General features: G+C 37.0%; 1 protein-coding gene across 1 annotated transcript in view; it reads left to right on the plus strand.

Annotated features, from left to right (window-relative positions):
* Positions 1 to 4,841: 4,841 nt before the first annotated feature.
* LOC103803714 overlaps positions 4,842 to 20,602 on the plus strand; it is a gene marked incomplete at both ends in the record, with an annotated part of 58,449 nt that continues 42,688 nt past the window's right edge. Inside the window, one exon of the mRNA XM_009076287.1 lies at positions 4,842 to 4,942. Coding sequence (XP_009074535.1) covers positions 4,842 to 4,942 — 101 coding nt within the window. The remainder of the gene's footprint in view (positions 4,943 to 20,602) is intronic.

Consider the following 20,602-nt stretch of genomic DNA (forward strand, 5'->3'; position numbering starts at 1 on the left):
CGGGCGGGACAGCGCCGTGGCCTCCGGGCGCCTCCCCCGAGATGTGTCGCCTTTGCTGTCCCTGGCCGAAGGTAAGGCGAGGTACTGAGGGTTGGGGTTAGGCGTTTCGCTGATGCGTTCACAGCCAGGTGGGAGCGCGGACCTGTGGCTAGACCCGAGGGAGTGATCACAAGGGAGGAGAGCACGGAGTTCTCACAGTGCGCCGTGAAGCTCAGGCAGAAATGAGGTGTTCCTAAAGACCTAGCGTTGCAGTGTTACCACATTGGAAACAGCCAGCAGATTTGTTTCCTGCGACCTGTTCCTTTTGAAAGGCCGGCCAAGGGACTGAGATAGATCTGATAGAACTGATACTGTTTAAATTAAAAGGCAGCATCTGTATTTTTTTCATCTCTTTTGATGAGCATGAGGGTGTTTTCGTGGTTGACTGTAAGAATAAGGAACAAGTAGTGCTTAAAAAAATGAAAGATTTAAGGGATATTGTGCAATTAATCTTCCAAGACATTCATGTACAACAGTTTAAAGCAAGGAGTTGAAATCAACTCCTCTGTTAACCTGAGGGAACTAAACTATGATTTGCCATAACTTTTCACTTGTAGTTCCACTTGAAACTGATTAAGCTTAAAATATTTTTGTTTACAACCTATGTGAGAAAAAAATTGTGAAATCGATGTTATCTTTCTTTTAATTTTGAAGTGTCAGCAACATTTTTCCTTAATAGCTTGAGACATGTCAAAGACCAAAGAAAGCCATGCCAGTCTGCCTGAGGCAGAATTCACATCCTACTCCAGGGAACCTTGGCGAAGCTTTGAACAAGGAAGATAGTATATTCAAATTTATAATTGCATGTTTTGAGACAGTACAGCATACAAAAGAAATGCTCCAGGATTATTGACATTTTGTGTATATTGTCTTGCAGAGCTGTATACTCCCTAAAAGGTGATGATGTTATGCTTGCTAAGTTGGCTGCTGGCACGTAAAAGATTTAGTAGTTGGATGTAGCAAGACTCCCAGTAATTCCATCTTGAACTATGTCAAGTTACCATCCATTTATGGTCTAGATAAATTACATGTCTATTTTGCTCTTCTGGAATGAATTGTGAATAAGCTCATTGTCTCCCTATGTTATAGGAAATGAAAGTAGCTGTGGACTGGACTCTATTGAAATGGAATAATGCAAGTCCATGGAAAAATTAGTACTTCTATCAGACTCCACAGAAGGCTAAACCCCCAAAAAACTTCAAGAGGGATTGCTGTTGTGAAACTATATCCAGCTGTAGTGGATGTACACCTACCATAGGTGGCCTAGTAGTTCCCAAATATGTTGGGTAAAATGTTATTTTGGTTCTATTTGACAATCTACAGTGATTTCTTTAGAGTTGTTAGTATGTTACCATCTGGGGACAGAATAGGCCTTTTTCATTTAAATTGAAACAACATAGAGAGGAAAATGCACTATGAACAGTATAAACACTTTTAATGTAACCAAAGCTAAAGACTGAAATAATCCATATATGTTCTGAGATCTTCGTTATGGACTACTTTGCTTACCTAAACTCATGGCGTGTTTTAGTACCTTGCTGTGCTGATACCCATTCTCTGTGCTGCTGCTGAATATTAAATGACAGAATGCAAGAATGCATCCTTTTAATACTATAATAATATTAAAATAAGAACACAAGACAAAGGGTCTCTTGGGCCATGAAGTCTGTACTGTCAGGGGACCATATGATCCCTTGATAATCTATAAACTAGCCCCGAACTGTTTGCTAATTTTGCTATTGAATTACCCATATGCTGTTTGGATTCTCTTCTAGATGTTAATTAACACTAATAATCAAGAAAAAGGACCTTAAATATTAACGTAGTGGGTGTTAGTGGATGAATAATACCAGCAATTCTGTTGGGTTTTTTAATGCCTGGGAAGTATTTATCCATTACTCCAATTCCTTATCATTATTGTCTGGGATGTCATTATAAAAATATCAAGGATGGATTTTGTTATGGAAGAAACCCTTTTCTGGCAATGTGTTGGCTGATTTCTATCCCCGACAACTTCTTGTGTGGATAGGAGTTTTACACATCACAGTGTAAGGCTGTGAGCAGTCAGTTTTCTCCGTGTTGACTTCTGTCTCTGCAGGATCCTAGGAACATATAAATAACTGATTTCCTCACTCGTTTGTAGCACTCAAGTAGAGGTTATGCTTTGTAAAACAGTTCTTCAGAAATCCTCTTTGGAAGAAACAGATCTGACTCATGGTGCTCACATTGGTGGAGCTTTTTGGTAGTGTGCTGCTTCTGTGGTCATTCTTGTCTGAGTTTCAAAAACCTTTCTTTCTTGTCAGCTGAGACAATGTGGTGTAAAGACAATTGTTTTGTCTTTCAGCAGTAGAGAATGTAAGTGGAGAAGACAGGTTTGCTGGTTTTTACATATTTGTTTATTTATTTTGGTGGACAGTTGTATATTTTTTAATAGCAATTGTATAATTATTTAGCTTCTTTGGTGAAAAATCTTTATAGCCGCTCCTTTCTGCCTTATTGTTTGGACTTATTTATGCTCTGTTCTGTTGTTGACTATCCAGTTGTTGAAATCTTTCTTGACTTGTGGTTTTTAAATAAGTGAGGATGAGAAAACAGACTGTTTACAAACACTGTGGAGTCCTGGCTTGTAAACATTACCACAAAGCGAGTAAACATTAACAAATAGAAATTGACCAAATTAAATACCTCTTTCAGACTAATATTCTTTAAGGAAAGTACTAAAGGCAATGTGACTGGGTAGATTCACACCAGATCTAGGCAGCAGAAGTTTGTCATGTTATGTTTCCTTGAGTATCTCAGAAGTTGTGTCAAGGATTCTCATGCTATTAAATGAGCAAAAACTTCATCGGAGTTCACAGAGACATCAAAAGTGATGATACAGACAATGTAGCAGTTTGATGAAAACCAACACATGTATTCTGAATTAATAAGTGTTTGTGAATGTTTCCTACTCTGGTAACTCTAAGTGTGCTTCCTCAAACCAAACCAACAAACCAAAAGCAGTATCGCAGCTGCTTCTGCAGGTTTGAGTTGGTAGATTATGCAACAGGATGGGATGTAAGTCATCAATGGCTGCAAACTTTCTTCTGTAAGAACATCAATATTCTCCTGTATCTCTGGTATGCCATGCTCTTAGCCTCAAAATTTCCGTTTCCCTACTCTGAGTATATGTGCAAGCCATATGTGCTTGTATGTGCATGTAACTGTTTTCATGCCTTAAAAGGACTTCTGTTCAAATTCAGTTTTCTAAATGAATATTAAAGGCATTGTGGATTTATGAATTATATACATTGAACAGTAACTGTTCCAAAAACCTCAGCATTCTGTTGTCTGAGATTTTAATAGGGGTTTTTGGGTCATTAAGTTGAAGGACAATAATTCTGTTGTTTGATAATCTGGTTATTTTGTGTGCCTGGCTTCATCAAAGAGATTCTTGTATTTCAGAGCCCAGTGTTTTCTGTGCTTTTCTTCAACACTTGTTAAGTTTGACTTTACAATATCTCAGAAAAAATAAATCTGCTTCAGATTCCTAATTTGATACAACTACCCATAAAGAACTGGACTTCTTTTGTAATCAGACACCTGCTCTGTATAAGACTGCACTGAAGGGAAGCCTAACTGATTGCAGCAGTCTGCTGAAGTGCCCTTTACCTGGGCCTGTTGGCATCCAGCCCACAGGAGTGCTTTGATGAACTGCTACTTTTAAAACTGAAACATTAGTTGTTCCTTTACAATAGTTTATCTTGCTGCATTAAGTTTGGCTTCCACTTTGCGAAGAAACAGAAGCTGGTAGTGGGAAAGGATTTGCATTTGCCCCCAGGTTTCACTAGTGGATTCACAGCAATGTCTGTGGAGCAGAAGGAAGAGTTTTCTCCCAGTATAGGTAGATAATATCTTATTATACAAAAGCCAGATATCCTCACCAAATAGGAGGGGCAGGAGTTGGGCAAAACAATGCGTGTTGTGTTTCATTACTCATTGCTTTCTTTTACTTGCTGCTAACTTGTTGACTAAAATGAGATGTGAATGTAGTGGAGTACCATTCATTTTGGATACATGGTTAAAGGTCTAACAGAATTTATTAAGTGTCTTTCCTCTTTTGCCCATTGTGGAGGAAACATCCTGTACGCTTCAAGGGAAAAGAAATATTAACTTCAAGCTACAACTGATAGAAACTTTTCTATAGCTGCATTTGTTTTATTAAATAATAAAGACATCCCTGATTTTACTGAGAGCACAGATGAGCTCTTAGATTTTGGCAAGAAAAGTTTCAAGATTTTCATGAAAGTTGTCAGCAGAAAATGTTGTAGCTGTCAAAATATTAGCACTGAAAAATAGGGAAAGCCTTGTTAGGAGTAGAGGCAAATTATCAACTACCATCTTTATATACTTAATAAAAAATATGTATGTATTACATATTTTTAAATAGCATAAATGTATGTATATATATATGTGTAAATTAGTTAAATAAAGCAAAATTTCCTATTTCAAAAAGTCCCTACCCCTTAACTCTTTCAGACTGTACTTGTTTCTTTTACTGAAATACCACCCACACCTATCTGTTTAGGAGCCCAAGGCTGGCCAGTCTTCTGCTTTGTTGTCTGCTAAGAACCAGACAATGTAATTTCTGACCCTTTTTAGCAGACTTCTGTCCCTGTTTAAAAAATACTAGGGCCATCCATAATTTTCAAGTGCTGCTTTATTTACTGCTAGTTACTAGTTTGACTGACAACAGTATTTCCCTCATTTTCTTGTCTTATTGTAAAACTCCCTGAATTCTTGCCTTTTTTTTTTCTCCACAGGATGTCTCATGCAAGTGAAATGTGGTGCTATCCCTGGAAATGGAAGCTGCAGCACTGTCTCTGCTTGTTTACCACATATATTATATGCATGCAACAAGCAGGTAAGTCAGCAGTTTATCATCTTACATATATGAATGGCCTTAGGAGCCAAAGTTTTGGTGACTGAGGATTATGCTGATGTGTGGCTGAATTATATACAATATGACCTTTTGATGAAGGTGATGCATTATAATCATTATTTATGATTTGATGGTTTGGGTCATATTTTCTCCTACTGCTGAATTTTCTTTTTGTTGTTTTTTATAATTTTGCTGTTATCAATTGTTACTATTTTTTCCCATTGGTTTTGTTCTTTTAATTTTTCATTTTGTCCTTTCTTTGTGTTTGCCTTGTTAATGTCTATCTCTTTTGAATTTCTTCTGGTTGTTGGAATACTGTGAGCAATCATGTAGTTCTTCCTTTTTCCACAGTACTGTTTGTGCCTTTAGATTGCATATTCAGTAACTCTTCACTCTAATTCAAAGTTCTAAAATAACTGTAGTGTGCTTATTATTTTTGAATGCTTTTATGATTCAAATAATAGAAACATTCCTGAGTGAACTATATGTATGTAAGATAATCATACACTGGAAAGAGCAATCAGTTTAAACTTGACATCATCTTGGTCTGTGATAACACTTCAGCACAGCATAATTTAGTACATTCTGACTGTCTTCTTTACATATATTAATGAGAGATTTCATTTACTAAATGTCTTGTCTTTGTACTAGAGTACAAAGTATTTTAGGAGCTCCAGCTACTTTACTGGAAAAAAAGTTTGTTCTGGAGCATATGAAAATTTTGGAGCAGCTTGTGGTGCTCAGCTAATTCTGTATCAGATGGGTAGTTTTGCTGTTACAGACTTGCCATTCGAAAAAGGATTATTTATATGTAGAAAGAGTTTCTAGCTTCTTTGATAATGTTTTTCTTTAGATAAATGTGCATTTTTTGAATTTTAAAAACCTGCACTTTTTTTTTTGTTAGAGAAAGCACAGTGCAGTAGCTGTGCAGTAGCAGTTTCCAGATTCATGTCACTTTTATAGGTGTCTTCAATTTCCATTAAATTGTGTAGCCAGAAATATCCTTAGGATCCAACTCTCACCTCTGGCTCCAGTATGTTCCTGTATTCCTGGACCATATGTGATCCTTGGCCTTGCAGCTGCCATCTTTAGCATAACATAAATCGGCAGAAACTGCTCTAATTTATGTCTCTTGTGGGCTGTTAACTGGTGAGTAGAACATTAAGACCCAAAGATTATTAGTCTTTGCTAACTCCTCTTGATAACAGTTTACTTACTGAGTGCAGATGACAAAGCAAGCATAAGTCCCATGAGCCAGAAGGTCCTAGCCAGTATGCTGTGAGGACAGACAAAGAAAACCACAAGCTCTTCTGTGCATTCAGCTACTCACAACATACCATGGCTACTTATGCTGGTACTGAACAAGTAGATGGGTCAAAAGCTCTGTGCAAAACTTCAAGATACGCTTCTGTGTAATCATACATGCTCTGGCTAACCACTTCAGCAGTAAAATGATTGGTGCCATTGGATTGGTAAAAGCAAGCAAAGTGTTCCAGTCTCTGTTCATGCTCTTTTCTGAGCACTGGTTTGACATGTAGGAGACTCAGAACCAGATCTCTGATGGAAATCAGAACAGAGACCTGAATCTGTGTCTTACATCTCAAGTGCATGCCTGTGGGACTTTTTCTTTCTTGCCTTCACAGGAATAGATTTGAAATCTTCAAAACTTTGAGTAAATGGAAAACACATTTTGCTTTCTGCCTGAATGCTAAGTAGATAAATATGGTACACTGCAAACACCCAGGTTCAATAGGCAAATGATTTCTGTTAAACAGTGCCAAGAGATAATAGGTAGTCTGCTGTTAATACTCAAGTCAAATGAAAATGAGACATTTACCTTTATAGCAACCTGTCATTTGGCAGTACTTGCCTGTAGATTCTCAGGGCTGATGTTTCTTTATATGTTTGATGTAAAAGCATAGGTTATGCTGCAAAATGCAGTCTTTTCATCTGCATTTTTTAATAGAACAAGACAGACAAGGTGGGAAACTCTGCTGCTCCTGCATTTTTTATTTCATGTTCATAAATGGTATTGGTGACTTTGGCTGTGGATTCATATGGTGTTCATAATCTCTCTGGCAGCCTAAGCTTTTCTGAAATTACAGTAGAAATATCGTAAAATCTGTCATTTATCCAGACTCTCTAGTGGGCTGTAAGCTTAGAAAGCTATTGGGGCTTATTAAGCCTTGCCTAGAGGAGGTTACATACAAGCGAGGGATTAAGATCATCAGGTCCAGGTTTTATGGATTATTTAAGGGGCTATTCATAAGGCTATAGATATCAGTCATGCTGTGACATGGAAAAATGCAAAAGTAATAGTTTTATAGTTTAGCTTGAGCAAAAGTACAGTACTTGGCCTGCTTTCAGAAACAAAGCTTGGGAGACAGATTACACAGCAGAAAGCTTAGAACAGGAGAAGGATGGCCTGTGGAGAGAATGTTTAGCCACAGGTTGATCAGTATGGTACTTACAAGCAGGTGCAGCAGTGGACTGCCATGCCAAAATACCGGTCTGATACCTCAGTGGATGAGCTCTGACATTTGAAACAAAAAGACATAAAGAAATTATTAAAATTAAAATTGATTTATAAAAATATAGTATGTACTTTAGTTAGAATCTCAGGAGCCGTAACTGTTTCGGCATACCTGTCATGTGTTGTGACATGGGGTGAAGTTATAGCATAGCTCATTTAGTAACTTGACAGCTTTCCATTCCTGTCTGGGGTAGATGTCCCTGGTGGCCTTAAGTGAGTGATTTAGCTGTGCCTCAGTTTCTCTGTGATGACTGTATGTCTTGCCTCCCATGTGAACAACTTGCCTATCTTCCAGTGAAAGGTCTGTATAGAAGCTGAGATGTTGGAATGAGGGTCTCTTAAACAGAGTTAGTTAAATCTGCTTTTATATGAGATTCAGACATTCATAACTTTTTGTTTATATGTACATTTCATTAATTTCAGAAACCCAAAAAGAGAACAAAGAGTGAACAGAGTTCTTGAAAACAACTAATGAAGGCAGACAGAAAGAACTAAGATTTTTTTTGGTCTAGAGTAGGCAGAAGGGGGAATGCATAAGAACTGAGAATATTTAAAGAGATAGCTGCAGTGGGAAGGGATAGTCTGATCTCTCTGGGCAGTTGAAAAGGAAAAAAAGAATTACAGCAAGATGAATGAGCGGAGGACATCTCATCAAATGCAAGTAAGTCTGGAGAGTCTCAGTCCTTGGGAATGTATTGTAATATCCATCAGAAGTGGTTTAAATCTACAGTCCTCTTTCCTTGGGGCTGTGAAACACATTAGGTAATTGCCAAACTTCCCTAGTTTCTATAGTGGTTCTTTAATTGTTGCCCGTAAAGTCTATTTTGCTTCAAAATCTGGGAAATGAGAAATTGGAGATTGCACTTCTCAGAATATGACAGTGCATTTGCATTTGGGTACAAATTGAAGGAGGGGAAATTTAGGTTAGATACTAGGAAAAAGTTTTTTACTATGAGGATGGGGAGATGCTGGAACAGGTTGCCCAAGGAGGTTGTGCATGCCCCACCCCTGGTAGTGTTCAAAGCCAGGCTGGATGAAGCCTTGAGCAGCCTGGTCCAGTCTGGAGGTGTCCCTGCCCACGGCATGGGAGTTGGGACTAGATGATCTGTAAGGTCCATTTCAACCCCTAAAATCCTATGATTCTGTGATTGCTGTGCTAAAAAATTGTTTTGATGTTTGTCCTGTTGTGATGGCCTCATTCTTATCTCACATAAGAAAGCAACAGTTCAGTATGGAAAGTAAAAATCAGTTGCTTCAGGTGGATGTAACCTCACAAAAATGTTCAGTTTAGTCCTTCCTTGCTTTTTTGCTTGACTGCTGTCATAGCAAAATGTCCAATGTTTCAATATTGTGCTATCTTTTGGGTCTGTCTGTGCTCTCTATTGATAACCCAGGAGCAGAACTGGAGTTTTTTCAGTGACAGTAAAAGCACGTTCCAGTTTGCATAATTACTTGCCAATCTAGTTTTCAAGTGTCTTGTCAGTATTGGACTTTCAGAGTTTTGAACACTTGGACATTTGAGGAGGTTGCAACATCCCCATAAAAGTTTTTACCTTCTTATGTCATTAATAAACATATAATTATGTAAGAGTCAATAGACATTTTAAATTTTGACTGCTGTGCAACCATATTTAGTTTTATTTAGAATGCAGAAAATATTTATTTTAATAAAACCATGAGGACATCTATAATACATACTACACTGTTTCTGTGTTATGCCCCATACTGATGTTATGACAGAATTACTATGATTGTACCTAATGCCAGAGTGAGCATTTGTCCTTCTGGTCATCTAGCAGTAAAGTAGAATGGTATCTATAGTCACGTTTCCAGGGGTTTAGTCAATTCCCATGAGCTCACTGAAGAGTAAGTTTCAATTCTATTACAGTCCCTGAAATTTTGATGTCATTATTTTAGTGATGATTGAAAGCAAAAAATTATGCTGCATTTAATTCATCAAGAAAGAGTGGTGAGAAAAAAGAAAAAATCTGAAAGCAGGTGCTTCACCCACATGGCTGATGACGATCCCCAATTATAAGATCATCTCTCTCTGTCATGCTCCTTAATCGAACCTGTCTTGGGCCTCCCTTGTTTATGGGAGCATTTCAGAGTGAACCTGTGGGTTCAGGAGCTTAGTAAGAGATGGGAAGGCAGTGTGGTAGGAAGTATTGCTCATGCCACCAGTGCTAGCAGCAAGAGTTAATGACATTGCCATCTGTGAAAATGGATGTGGTTTTCCTGACAGCCAAGTCAGGAAGTATGTTTTTTCACCACAGATCTCAAACTGCCTACCCTAGACAGGGGCCAAAGATCCTATCACCAAGCAAATGATGAAACGGTTGTCAGCACATTCCCATATCTTCCTCTTTCTTACCATGTGCACAGCAAGAACCAAAGTGTCAAGGCATTAACACAGTCAGTCAGCACAATCCTTGCATACGGCGGGGGATGATTTTATAATGTTATTACTGGTCCTTTGTGAAACTTCTCTCATGCTGTCCCAAGGGTGGGGACAGGAATGCATGTATTGCTGAGCAGGGTAAATGTGAATGAGAGTGCCGTCCCTGACCCGGGCATGGAAATTCATGTTTCTGAAAGTTATGAAAAAGCCTTGGAAAACCTAATAAGTTTGAAAAAATTGTTCAGTCTGGCAGTCTCTTTCTTACACAGGCATACATACATCGTGAGTAATTGAGAGATTAGTCAAAAGTAATCTGTGTGCTTAATGAATAGCTCAGGAGTATTTTTATTCTTTCCCCTTTCTCTGTCAGTCTTCTTTTATATTTTAATTTAGCTTAAGCAAAGCAAATCAGAAGCAATGAATGCCCTTTATGTTCTGTTTAATATCTGAATTTCTGCTGGCTTGAAGCGTGTGTTTAGAATTTCTGTTTACACAAATCTTGCAGAGAAAAAATTGATAGCTGGCTTTCTTGTATTTCCTTTAGCCAATAGTTTGTTAATGTAAAAGTAAATTACTTTTGAAATTAGTTTCTCAGGAAGCTGCTTCTCATTACCTGTGTTTCCTTTTTTTAGCTCTAATTTTTTGATGGCGTTGATAATTCTTTTCCATAAAGTGTTTGGATCTCCTTGTATTAACCATAACCATATTGCCTTAAAAGCAGAGTGATTTTTTCCCCCCTTCTCTGATATGCACTCGTAGGCAAACCCATACAGAATATGGTCAAACATCATAGAATTTCAAAGCTGACTAGAACCTTGTGTTAGAGGGTCTCTGCACTCCTCTATTAGAACATAGGCTAAATAATGTACCTTTCTATAAAGAATATACCTTTAAAGAAAGATCGATCTGTCACTGAAGGTCCTGTCCTTATGACCTGTAGATTTTAGAATATGTTTATAAATTATTTTTGCTTCATTTTTTTATGTTCACTGTTAGAAATTAAATAACATAGCCAATAACAACTTGAATGTTTGTCAAGACTATCTATGACAACAGATAGTAAAAGTACCTACCTTAGTGGTATAGTCAACAATAGCCCCAGAATGGCTAGGGACCAGCTGGACTGTGCTTTACAAAAGGCTGCCTGTGATAGAGGTTATTATGTGAAGAATTCTTTGTCAGTTGCTCTCAATAAAGTGAACAGACACTTTAGAACAAAATGTGTTTCTGTCTTATTAAAAGATTGAAGTCTTTGAGAATGTCACTTTTTTTCTCATGTGGATTAGTAATATGAGAAATGTTGTATCATGAAGTGAAGGTGTTAATAGATCAAAGTTCCTTACATACCATGTGTGACATGCATATTAGTATTTATCACTGATACTGAGTAATTAAAGTGGTTTATTTAATATCCCAGTGGACCTTTTATAAGTTGAGTGATTACTACTGTAAAGTCAGCATTTCTCTATTAATCAGAAGGGCTGATCTTGCAGATTTTAGATGCCTATTGTTATGCCCATGATTGTTTTGCTAGAATATAGGATTTGTTTACTTAATGGGATTGCTTAAGTGATTTGCACATGGTGTAACATGCAATGCTCAATGACCAAGGCCTCAATTATCAGTCTCTGATAAGTGAAATGTTAAAATTTGCATTTTTGTACAACCACAGCACAGAGATGTCTGAGATAGATATACAATACTAAAATGAAGAAAAACATATATGGCTTTTATTTTTCAAGAATTTGGAAAAAAAAAAGTGAGGGAATTCTAGCTACAATTTAGTAAGGTGCTACAATAAAAGAAAACCCACCTGGAAAATTATATTCCTTGTTAAAATTGTGTATGAAATAGCTTAAATAATTCACCTCTATTGTTTCCAAATTTCTTCCTCTCGTAGTGGAAGAGAAAAATGTCTCTCCTATGAGAGGAAAATAAAGCTATAGACTGTAAGCATTTTCTATAAAGTTAACTAAAATATTAGTGCAATAATGATAAGTTACATCAGAGAAGTACATCCTTTGCTGTGATGCATTAACCAAAACTACTTTTCCTGCCCTAAATGCGATAATGTGAGGTCTCATATTGAGGGAAGGGAGGGCTTCCAGAAACACCTCTTGTTTTGTCTGGGTTCAGTGCTCACTGGTCTGTTCAGTTCCTGTAAATGACAGATTAAGTTCTAACTCTTGCTGCAGTACAGGAAAATTAAGTGTATAATTCATAGTTAGAGGTCTGTTTATGCAGCCTGGCCTTCACATATGATTCACACTAATTAATTTTATTTGCCTTCTCTGGAAAGATCAAGCCACTTTCCACTCTAAACCCAACTCCAGTCATATTTTTTTGGTACCACAATGAACTTATGCTCCTTTTATATCATCTTTCATGTTGTCATTTTTTTTACCCTGTTATCTGGGACTACAGCCACTTGAGCAGTATGTTGGCTTTTCAATTTGTTAGCTGAAAACAATTTCGCTAATTGTCCTCAAGATTTCAGTCCCCAAACATGTTTACCAATTCCCCTTCCATGAATTTCGTCTTCAGTAATTTCTGAACATCTTTTCAGTTTTTTACTGGTTTGTCCAAATTCCAGTGTAGCAAATAGTCAAATTGGACAATAGGGGCCACCAGTAGTAACTCGGATTGTGTAATGCTCTGAAAATACAGCTATGTCAGGTAAGATGTAACTTAATATTTTATAGGTGTCAGCATGACATATTTTCAGAAAACTTTTTTTTTTTAAAGTTCTTGGAGACTGAAAAAGTGTGCGTTGGAAAATATTGTGCTCAGTTAAAGTGTGCCAGAAAGATAGTTCTGTTCTTGGAACCACTTTTCTTCTGGATATCCCCAAAGTAGTCCAACTGTCTCCCAGTACACTGTAGAACAAATGCTGTTTTTTCTTTCCCAGGGCTAAATATTTGCAAGAGTTAGCTCTTGCAGAACACAGGGTAGATCCCTGAAAAGATTGTCACACAGCTAACCTAATTTTTGAAAGGATAAAATGTGATCAGAGTTTTTCCCAATTCCAGATTTTTCCCTCATGAATATGCATCTTAATGGGTGTCAGACAGAAAGCTGCAACTCCTTATCTCAAACAGAGTTTGTTTTGTTCAGATCCATGCTCTGGCTTCTGACAGCCCTTTTAATTAAGAGCTGTTCAGTGACAAATCCATAGTAAGAAGCTGAAGGCGTCTTTTAATCAGGACTTGCTTTTTAGGTGAAGAAAAAGACCTCATGGTTGAAGTTATCACAGAGGCACTTGTACAAGTGACCTAGTCCTCTGTGGTTTTTTTGTGGTGTGAGGGCAGCTGGTTTTTCTTATTCTCTTGAATTTACAGGAGAGGTGTATAAGTGGCTTTAAATTTTGAATCTTTCAATGTTGTTCTTTTTCTTCTGAGTCTGTCTAAATATCTTCCAATTCCAGAGTGTGTTAGTCATATATCATACTGCACTATACAGAAAGCGGAAGCATATGGAGAATCCTGAAATCATATTGTCTGATAAGTTGCTAGAAATACACAAACACCAGTAGTATGTCTTTTGTAATGAAATTTTAAATAACTGAGATTTTGTGCTGAGTGTGTGCATCCTGCTATCCAACGTTTTGAACAACAGATCACTCAAATGGTGTACAACTTGTCTTGGATTTCAACTCTGATTTAGAGAACTGTTACATTTCATGTATGTATGTAATATACACACACAAGAAAAAAGGTGAAATGCTGATATTGAACAAAGGCATCATTCATACAATGAGTTAGAAGTTGTGGCGTTTTTAAAAAACATTGTGTATCAGTCAGGGCTTCCTTCTGCCTGCCTCTGCATATGAGGAATTGCTCTTCTGTTCAGTGATTATTTCACTACTTTACAAGTGAATTGCATTTAAACTTTCTGTGTTCTTGCAAGGGTCTCAGTGAGAGTCAAAAAGGCAGAAGTAGCATTGGTAGAATAAGAAATTTCTCCTTCTGATGGCACATGGCAATCATATGGTAGTACTGAGGATTAAAAAGGCAAACATCTCTCTGTGTATACACTCCTCCCTCTATTAAAATCTGCACATATTTTTCACATGTGGGTAATACCAAATGAGTGATTTCTAAATCTCTTGCCAAACACCAGTGACTTAGAAGTTACCAGCAAATAATATCTGGTGTAATCAGCTGTCTTTAATTTGGAGTCGTTTTCTTCCCTCCATTTTCAGCAGTGTTGATGTATGTGATACAATTGTTCTTTTAAGCAACTCCTGTAGTTACTGACTCCTTTGATTATTACCGTCAACAAAGTATCTGAAGTTGTTCTGTTTCCAGCATGTCAATATTGAGTGACTGGCAATGTAATCATAGAATCAATAGCTGAACTCAAAATCTTGAGAAAAAAATGCCTATTTTCTTGCGCTTGGCTGCATAAATCTTTTCTGCATAGCACATCATAGCATTGGAGTGTATCAGGTGCCAGAAATGTAGCTGAGAAGAGTCCAGTTTTTATAGCTGTTGTTTTAAAAGTATTTTCTTGCTTTATCGACTTAATCAGTTTTCTGATGTAATAAATATTCTGAATTTAAAAGAGAAAATTGCTTTCATTTTAAAATTCCACCATGTTTTTAAAAAATAATTCCTTAAATAAATACGTTTTTTTTCCCAAGAAAGTAACAAAAAGCAACTTAGTAATGTCATGACTGAAAAAATAATGAACTAATTTCATAGCAAGCATGCGATTTGCATTTTTATGCTTAGGAATGGTGAAATTGAGGCAAATCTGGTTTAATCCTGAAATTGCTTTGCACAGCTTCTGGACTAAGATACAAGGAAATTCTTCAGTAAATGTTCAGCTCTATATGGTCTGGTGGTTCCTTTGTCTTAACTGGGTTGCATAACATTGATTTTATTGAGTCTAATCAAAGTCAATGCAAGTTTTACTATCACTGAATAAGAGCAGAGGTACATCACTGCGGAGCTCCTTGGAAAATCCCTCCCTGAATGTCCTAATAGAAACTATTTGGAGTTTGTGTCTTGGCCAAACAGTGTTCCTGTGCTAGAGAAAACCAAAGTTCTGCCCCATGCCTTTAAAAGACTTAACTTGCATGGTGCTCCATCATTGCTGTTCAGTGTTCAGAAAGGAACAAGGCTTAAAGAATGAAAGAAAAGTTGCTGTGTACACTTGGCAGTGATTATATGTTGTAACTTGGGGGGTTTGTCTGCAGATTGCTGTGATCTCACCCAGTGAAATGGAAGAGGTTTTTGTATTCTGCTTTTTGTCTGTGTAATCCCCATGTCATGTGAATCCTTTCTTGGTACTTAAGAACTAACTTGAGCTTCAGTAAAAAACTCAGATGCACAAACTCTTCTGGAAGGACTGATACTGAAAGACTTTTTTTTTTTTCTGGCTCTTTTCATGCTTTGTGCAGGACATGGTACCATTTGCAGGAGTCAGAGCACCTCAGATTCCCAGACATTAAGTGAGAAATGTACATTCTCAGCACTCTCAAAAACTGAGCTGAGGTGAAGCCAACGTTTTTGCTGCATGACTCTCTTTCTCAGTTTGGTTTACAGCATGTGGCTGGGGATTGTTCAGTAACTGACAGAGTAAGTTAAGATAAAATAAGAATCTAAATATGCACTCTTGTTTTTACCTACCCATCTATTCATAATCTGCTGGGTTTTTAATCCTAACTCACAGAGGAAAGCTTTCTTTTTCCTCCTGAAATGGATTGATTTTGATTACAGTGGCATTTTTGAGTTTTCCTAGTATTTTACTGTAGTATGTGTTTCCAGTGAGAAGATAGTTCAGCCTGGCCAGAGTTTTAATCTTTAGGGTGAGGTCTGCAGTGCTTCTTATCTTAATCAGCTACTGTGTTTATTCACTTGAAATATGTGAAAATCTGAAGAAACATCTTCTATTAGCAGGGATCAAGCCAAACTTAAAAAAAAATCTCATCTTTTAGCAATTTGTGGTATTTCACATTAGATTTTTATTGGTTTACCATTACAGAATTCATTGTCAGAAATGATGCAATGACAGCAAAATAAAAAATAATGTTACATGCTTTAAAAAAAAGTCTTAAACTAGAAGGTGCTCATCAAAACATGAGCACTGTGAGTCAAAAACATAAATTTCTTAATAGCAGTTGGTGAAACTTCTTCTTGCCAAGAACCTCTTCTGTGGTACTTGTGATTTGTTCTTTATGGACGGTCATAATTTCATGGTCTTCATGTTTATGGCTCAGTGTTTTATACTGGCCCTCACAATATTTCTCAACAACAGTCCCTGTTTTTGCTTTTATATCCTTCCTCATAATAATTATGGTGCTGGACTGTAAACTTAGAAGTATATATACAAATACCAATGGTCACAAATATTATGATAGTCAAATGCTATGCAAGCAGACTTTGTATAGCTGAGGTAGTCTGTACATTCAAGGACCAGCTACTTGAAATGCAAGGAAATAATCTGCACCATTAGCTACCAGTATTGGACTAACCAATTTGTCAACAGTTAAGAAAAACACTGAAGACCAATATTCTCAGTTTAAACACTGATTCAGTGAATATGTTCTTATGGACTTTTCTTGTAGTTATGGTATGTATTACACGTGCAAAGTTTTCAGCAAGATTAACAATTTGCCTGCTATGTTTTTAAAGCTATAATGCAACTCCATGAGGGTTGTCCTCTTAAAGTAGTAATCTAAGCATAAGATAAATGTTGAATAGTAATAATAGTTGTATTTTATTATTTTTCTCCATGTAGCATGAACTTTCCTAAGTAAGCTATTACTAGTTAGCATTATCATATCTCACTGGTGATATATTGTCTGTGTTTGTGTACTGCTGTAAATAAAGTTACCTGACTTGTTCTTTGATGGTACTTTAAAAATACAATTAGTGTAAATTATATGTGATAAAAATGACTGATAAAATTATCCTAAACCATTATATGTTTATGATGCAACTTAAATACAAGTAAATATTCAGCTAAGCTTTTGGAACAGTTTAAGGACAGATATCCATATGGAAACACATTACCGTGTTTGTTTGGATTGTGCAGGTGGATCTCCTGTACTGTCTGCATGTGCTGACAGATTTATAAGTCCAGCCCAATAGCACAGAGCCTTTGTCCACACTTTAAGTAAATTATGTTCTTGGGTATAGGCTGCTTTGGTCATGGAAAAAACAATATTTGTGTGAGACTTGAATGAACAATGGTTTTCATTGTAAGCACCTTTTTATCAGCAGCAATATGAGAGGTTTGAGTGAATATTCAGACTCCCAGTTATATATGGGTATTGTCATATTCCTGTAATCTGTCTTTTCTAATTATTACACAGTATGTTTATTTCTGAAATGTCACATGCTATTAAATGTCTCTTCTTGTCTGTTGCTACTTGAAAGTAACACAACCCTTCAATCACACCAATTCTGACAGACTTTCTAATAATTTCCTGTCTTACGTGGAGGTGAGGAAAAGCTTGGGATTCAGCTAGTGAAACAGAGAATGGTAATCTAGAATCAGCACTTGCTAATTCTGTTGAAATGTTGTAGACCAGTGGGGTAGGTTTCCTTTGATTGTCTCACCTGTTGCTACTTGAAAGTAACACAACCCTTCAATCACACCAATTCTGACAGACTTTCTAATAATTTCCTGTCTTACGTGGAGGTGAGGAAAAGCTTGGGATTCAGCTAGTGAAACAGAGAATGGTAATCTAGAATCAGCACTTGCTAATTCTGTTGAAATGTTGTAGACCAGTGGGGTAGGTTTCCTTTGATTGTCTCACAAGGGTTGGTGAGACCTGTGTGGTAGACCAGCGGGGTAGGTTTCCTTTGATTGTCTCACAAGGGTTGGTTTTCAAATTTGACTAATTTTAAATAACAGAAGAAAACTTCAGTAAGAAAATACTTGAAAGAAAGTGCTAAGGCTAGAAAGCTAGGAGTTCTGTAATATGGAAATAACAGAATTGCATAATTAAGGTTGCCTATGGATTTTTCGATTTTCACATCCACAGTGATGATTCCAGTTTTATTACAAAGCCACCTGCTTTTGGTCATTGGCCCCTAGCATTGTACAGAGCAGACATGCTATGAGGCTGAAAATGAACATGGTTTTTAAAGTCTTTGCTTAAAGTGTAGCCAAAGGTAGAATATATACACAAAATTAGGTACTGGATCGCAAGAATATCTTGTGGCTAAGGTGGCTGAAGGCTGTGCTAGAAAGCTGAATGCTGTCTCTGACTCTTTTCTGCTAGGGGTGGCTGAGCAAATGTATTTCATGGCTGTTGTTAGTGTGTCTCATTTTCTGTGCCTAATATAAACCTATAGAATGACCTGAATCTCTAATTGCAGCTGAAGTGAATAGGAACTATGTTTAACTATATAAACGTCTATATAATGCTGCTAATCACAAGTAAGCTGGGTCTTGCATGTCTGAAATGAGACACATTAGAAGATTCTTCTAATCTTGCTGTTCCTCAATGACATTTCTATAAAATGACTGTAAGACTACATCTTCCCTCACAATAATACTGTAAGTTTTTAATTAAAACAACTGTTGAAGAAATGTTCAAATGTTATGCTGATGAACATCGCAGAAAAGCTCACAAGGAAATCAGTGATTATGTCTCAGGGGAGGGCTGGAATTGCTTCCACACTGAGGGTCACACATTGAGGAACAGATGAAAAGCAGGATACTGAAAAGTTGCTTATTTCATGGGATTTATTCTTCCTGTGCACTGAATGAGATCCTGCAAAAACAGTAGTATGAGATTATGTAATTGAAGATTTTTTTTCAATTATCTATGCACAAAGGCCAGAGGAAGGTTAACTCTGGTATTTCCTAACTTCAGTAGGCCTTGATTATGTGATCCTAATGTGCCCGAATGTTTCTGGGAGGGGTTTATATTGCTGACATGTCTGTGTGTATGTAGATAAAAATACAATTACTCTCAGAGATGCTTAGTTAGAATTTTATTGTATCAGAGAAGAGCTGAAGTCTTGTTAACAAAATGTTATTTACTTATTTTTCTTGTTTCATTCATTCTCACTTAAGATATTCTTTGCTATATTTTTAGACAGTTTAAGGAAGCTGAGATTGACAGTGGTTGGAGTAATCAAACTACTTCCCTGTGAAGCAGTTTGCTTAGGAGTAGATGAACTTTCCTTTTAATTTAATTATTTATTGCAGTCTGTGAATGATCCATCAGTTAGAAAAAGAGCAACCTGGTTCTATATTACCTATGTAACACCAGAATGTAGTATTTCAAAATGAAAAAAAAAAAAAGGAATAGAGAGGTATTCTGTTGTAGTACTTCCTGCATGCTCCTGTCACTTAAAAGACTTTTTTTTCCTTTCAACTTTTTATTCGATGCATAACTTCATGGGGATTTCTGGTTACACATTTGAAAAACATTGTTTCTCCATCTTATCCAGTATTCTTTCCAGAGTGATACTGTGCATGGGTGTGGTTTGGTTTAGAGAGTTTTTTTGCTTGCTTGTTTGCTTTTTTTTGGTGACCTTTTTTTTTAAGACCCTGTAATTTTTAGTTTATTGATGATTGATTTGTGTCAACCTGTTGGAAAAAGAAAACAAAACACTTTGGCATTTGGAATAGAAGATTCAATGTTACACTTGGGTATTTTCTTGTCACTGTTTTGCTATCATGAGAAAAAATGGTAAGGCTTTTAATTCCACAGTGTTAGTTTCTGGAGGAGCACTTGGAGAGTGTTGGAGTCTGTATGAGTAGGTCCTGTGTGGACTGAGGTTAGAACGAAGGTGGCATTTTGCTAGGAAATGGGCTTCTCTGAAATTCATAAAATCTTTCTGTGTATCTGAAGTGATGGCAGGGTGCCCAGAGCTTTGTGGAAAGGTTCCTACTTCTTCAGTAATAAATAAAATAAGTAAATAAAAAAATATATTTAGTCAAGGGTAGGATATCTTTGATGTGAAGATATTCTGCTAGATGAAAGACTGGAACTGGCATGCAATGCCAACCATCCCCCTTCTTCCTTAGCAACTTTGGTGCCAACATCCTCAAAAAGAATAAGGATTGTAGTCCTTAAGGCATCAGATTTGAAAAAGGATTTCCTTTAGCGCTAAGGTTGTTTTTCATGTCTTCCAGACATGTAGCTAGTGGTAAGACAAATGAGTCTTCTAGAAATTATGAAATGTTTAATAACTGCCAACTGTTGTGGCAGTTTTCAGATTACAGGTCATCAAGTAATTTAATTTTCCTGTAACAGTGGACAAGGTCCTGATGCCCATCTTCCCTTGGAACAGAAGTAGGTCTGTTACTGGTTTAAGCCAGGGGGTCAAAGCAGCCCAGTGTTCATAGGCAAGCATCTGGAATAGAAGAGTTAAAACAAGGCCTAAGTACATGATGCTTCCCTTCAAAACTCTCCCAGTCTTCAACTGTTTCCATTTTGGGAATGCAAATCTCACTGAGGCTGGTGTGGCTTGCCTGTTTAGTCATCTGCAGTGGATTTCTGCCAGCTAGTTGCCTACTCTCCCTTTGAACTCACACATCCACAGTTATCCTCAAGCAGGTAGTGCTACATGTTCACTTCCTACTACATAAAGAACCATCTTGTTCTCCTTACTTTGAACTTGGCATCTATAACAAGTGGCTACCAAGTGATGATAGTGTGCAGGTACTCCCTCTCTCTCTTTTCCCTGTCACCCATAGACCGATTGTAGACCTTTGTCATATCTCCATTACATTGTCT

Source organism: Acanthisitta chloris, unplaced genomic scaffold (genome assembly GCF_000695815.1).
Source record: "Acanthisitta chloris isolate BGI_N310 unplaced genomic scaffold, ASM69581v1 scaffold23126, whole genome shotgun sequence".
Taxonomy (NCBI): Eukaryota; Metazoa; Chordata; class Aves; order Passeriformes; family Acanthisittidae; genus Acanthisitta; species Acanthisitta chloris.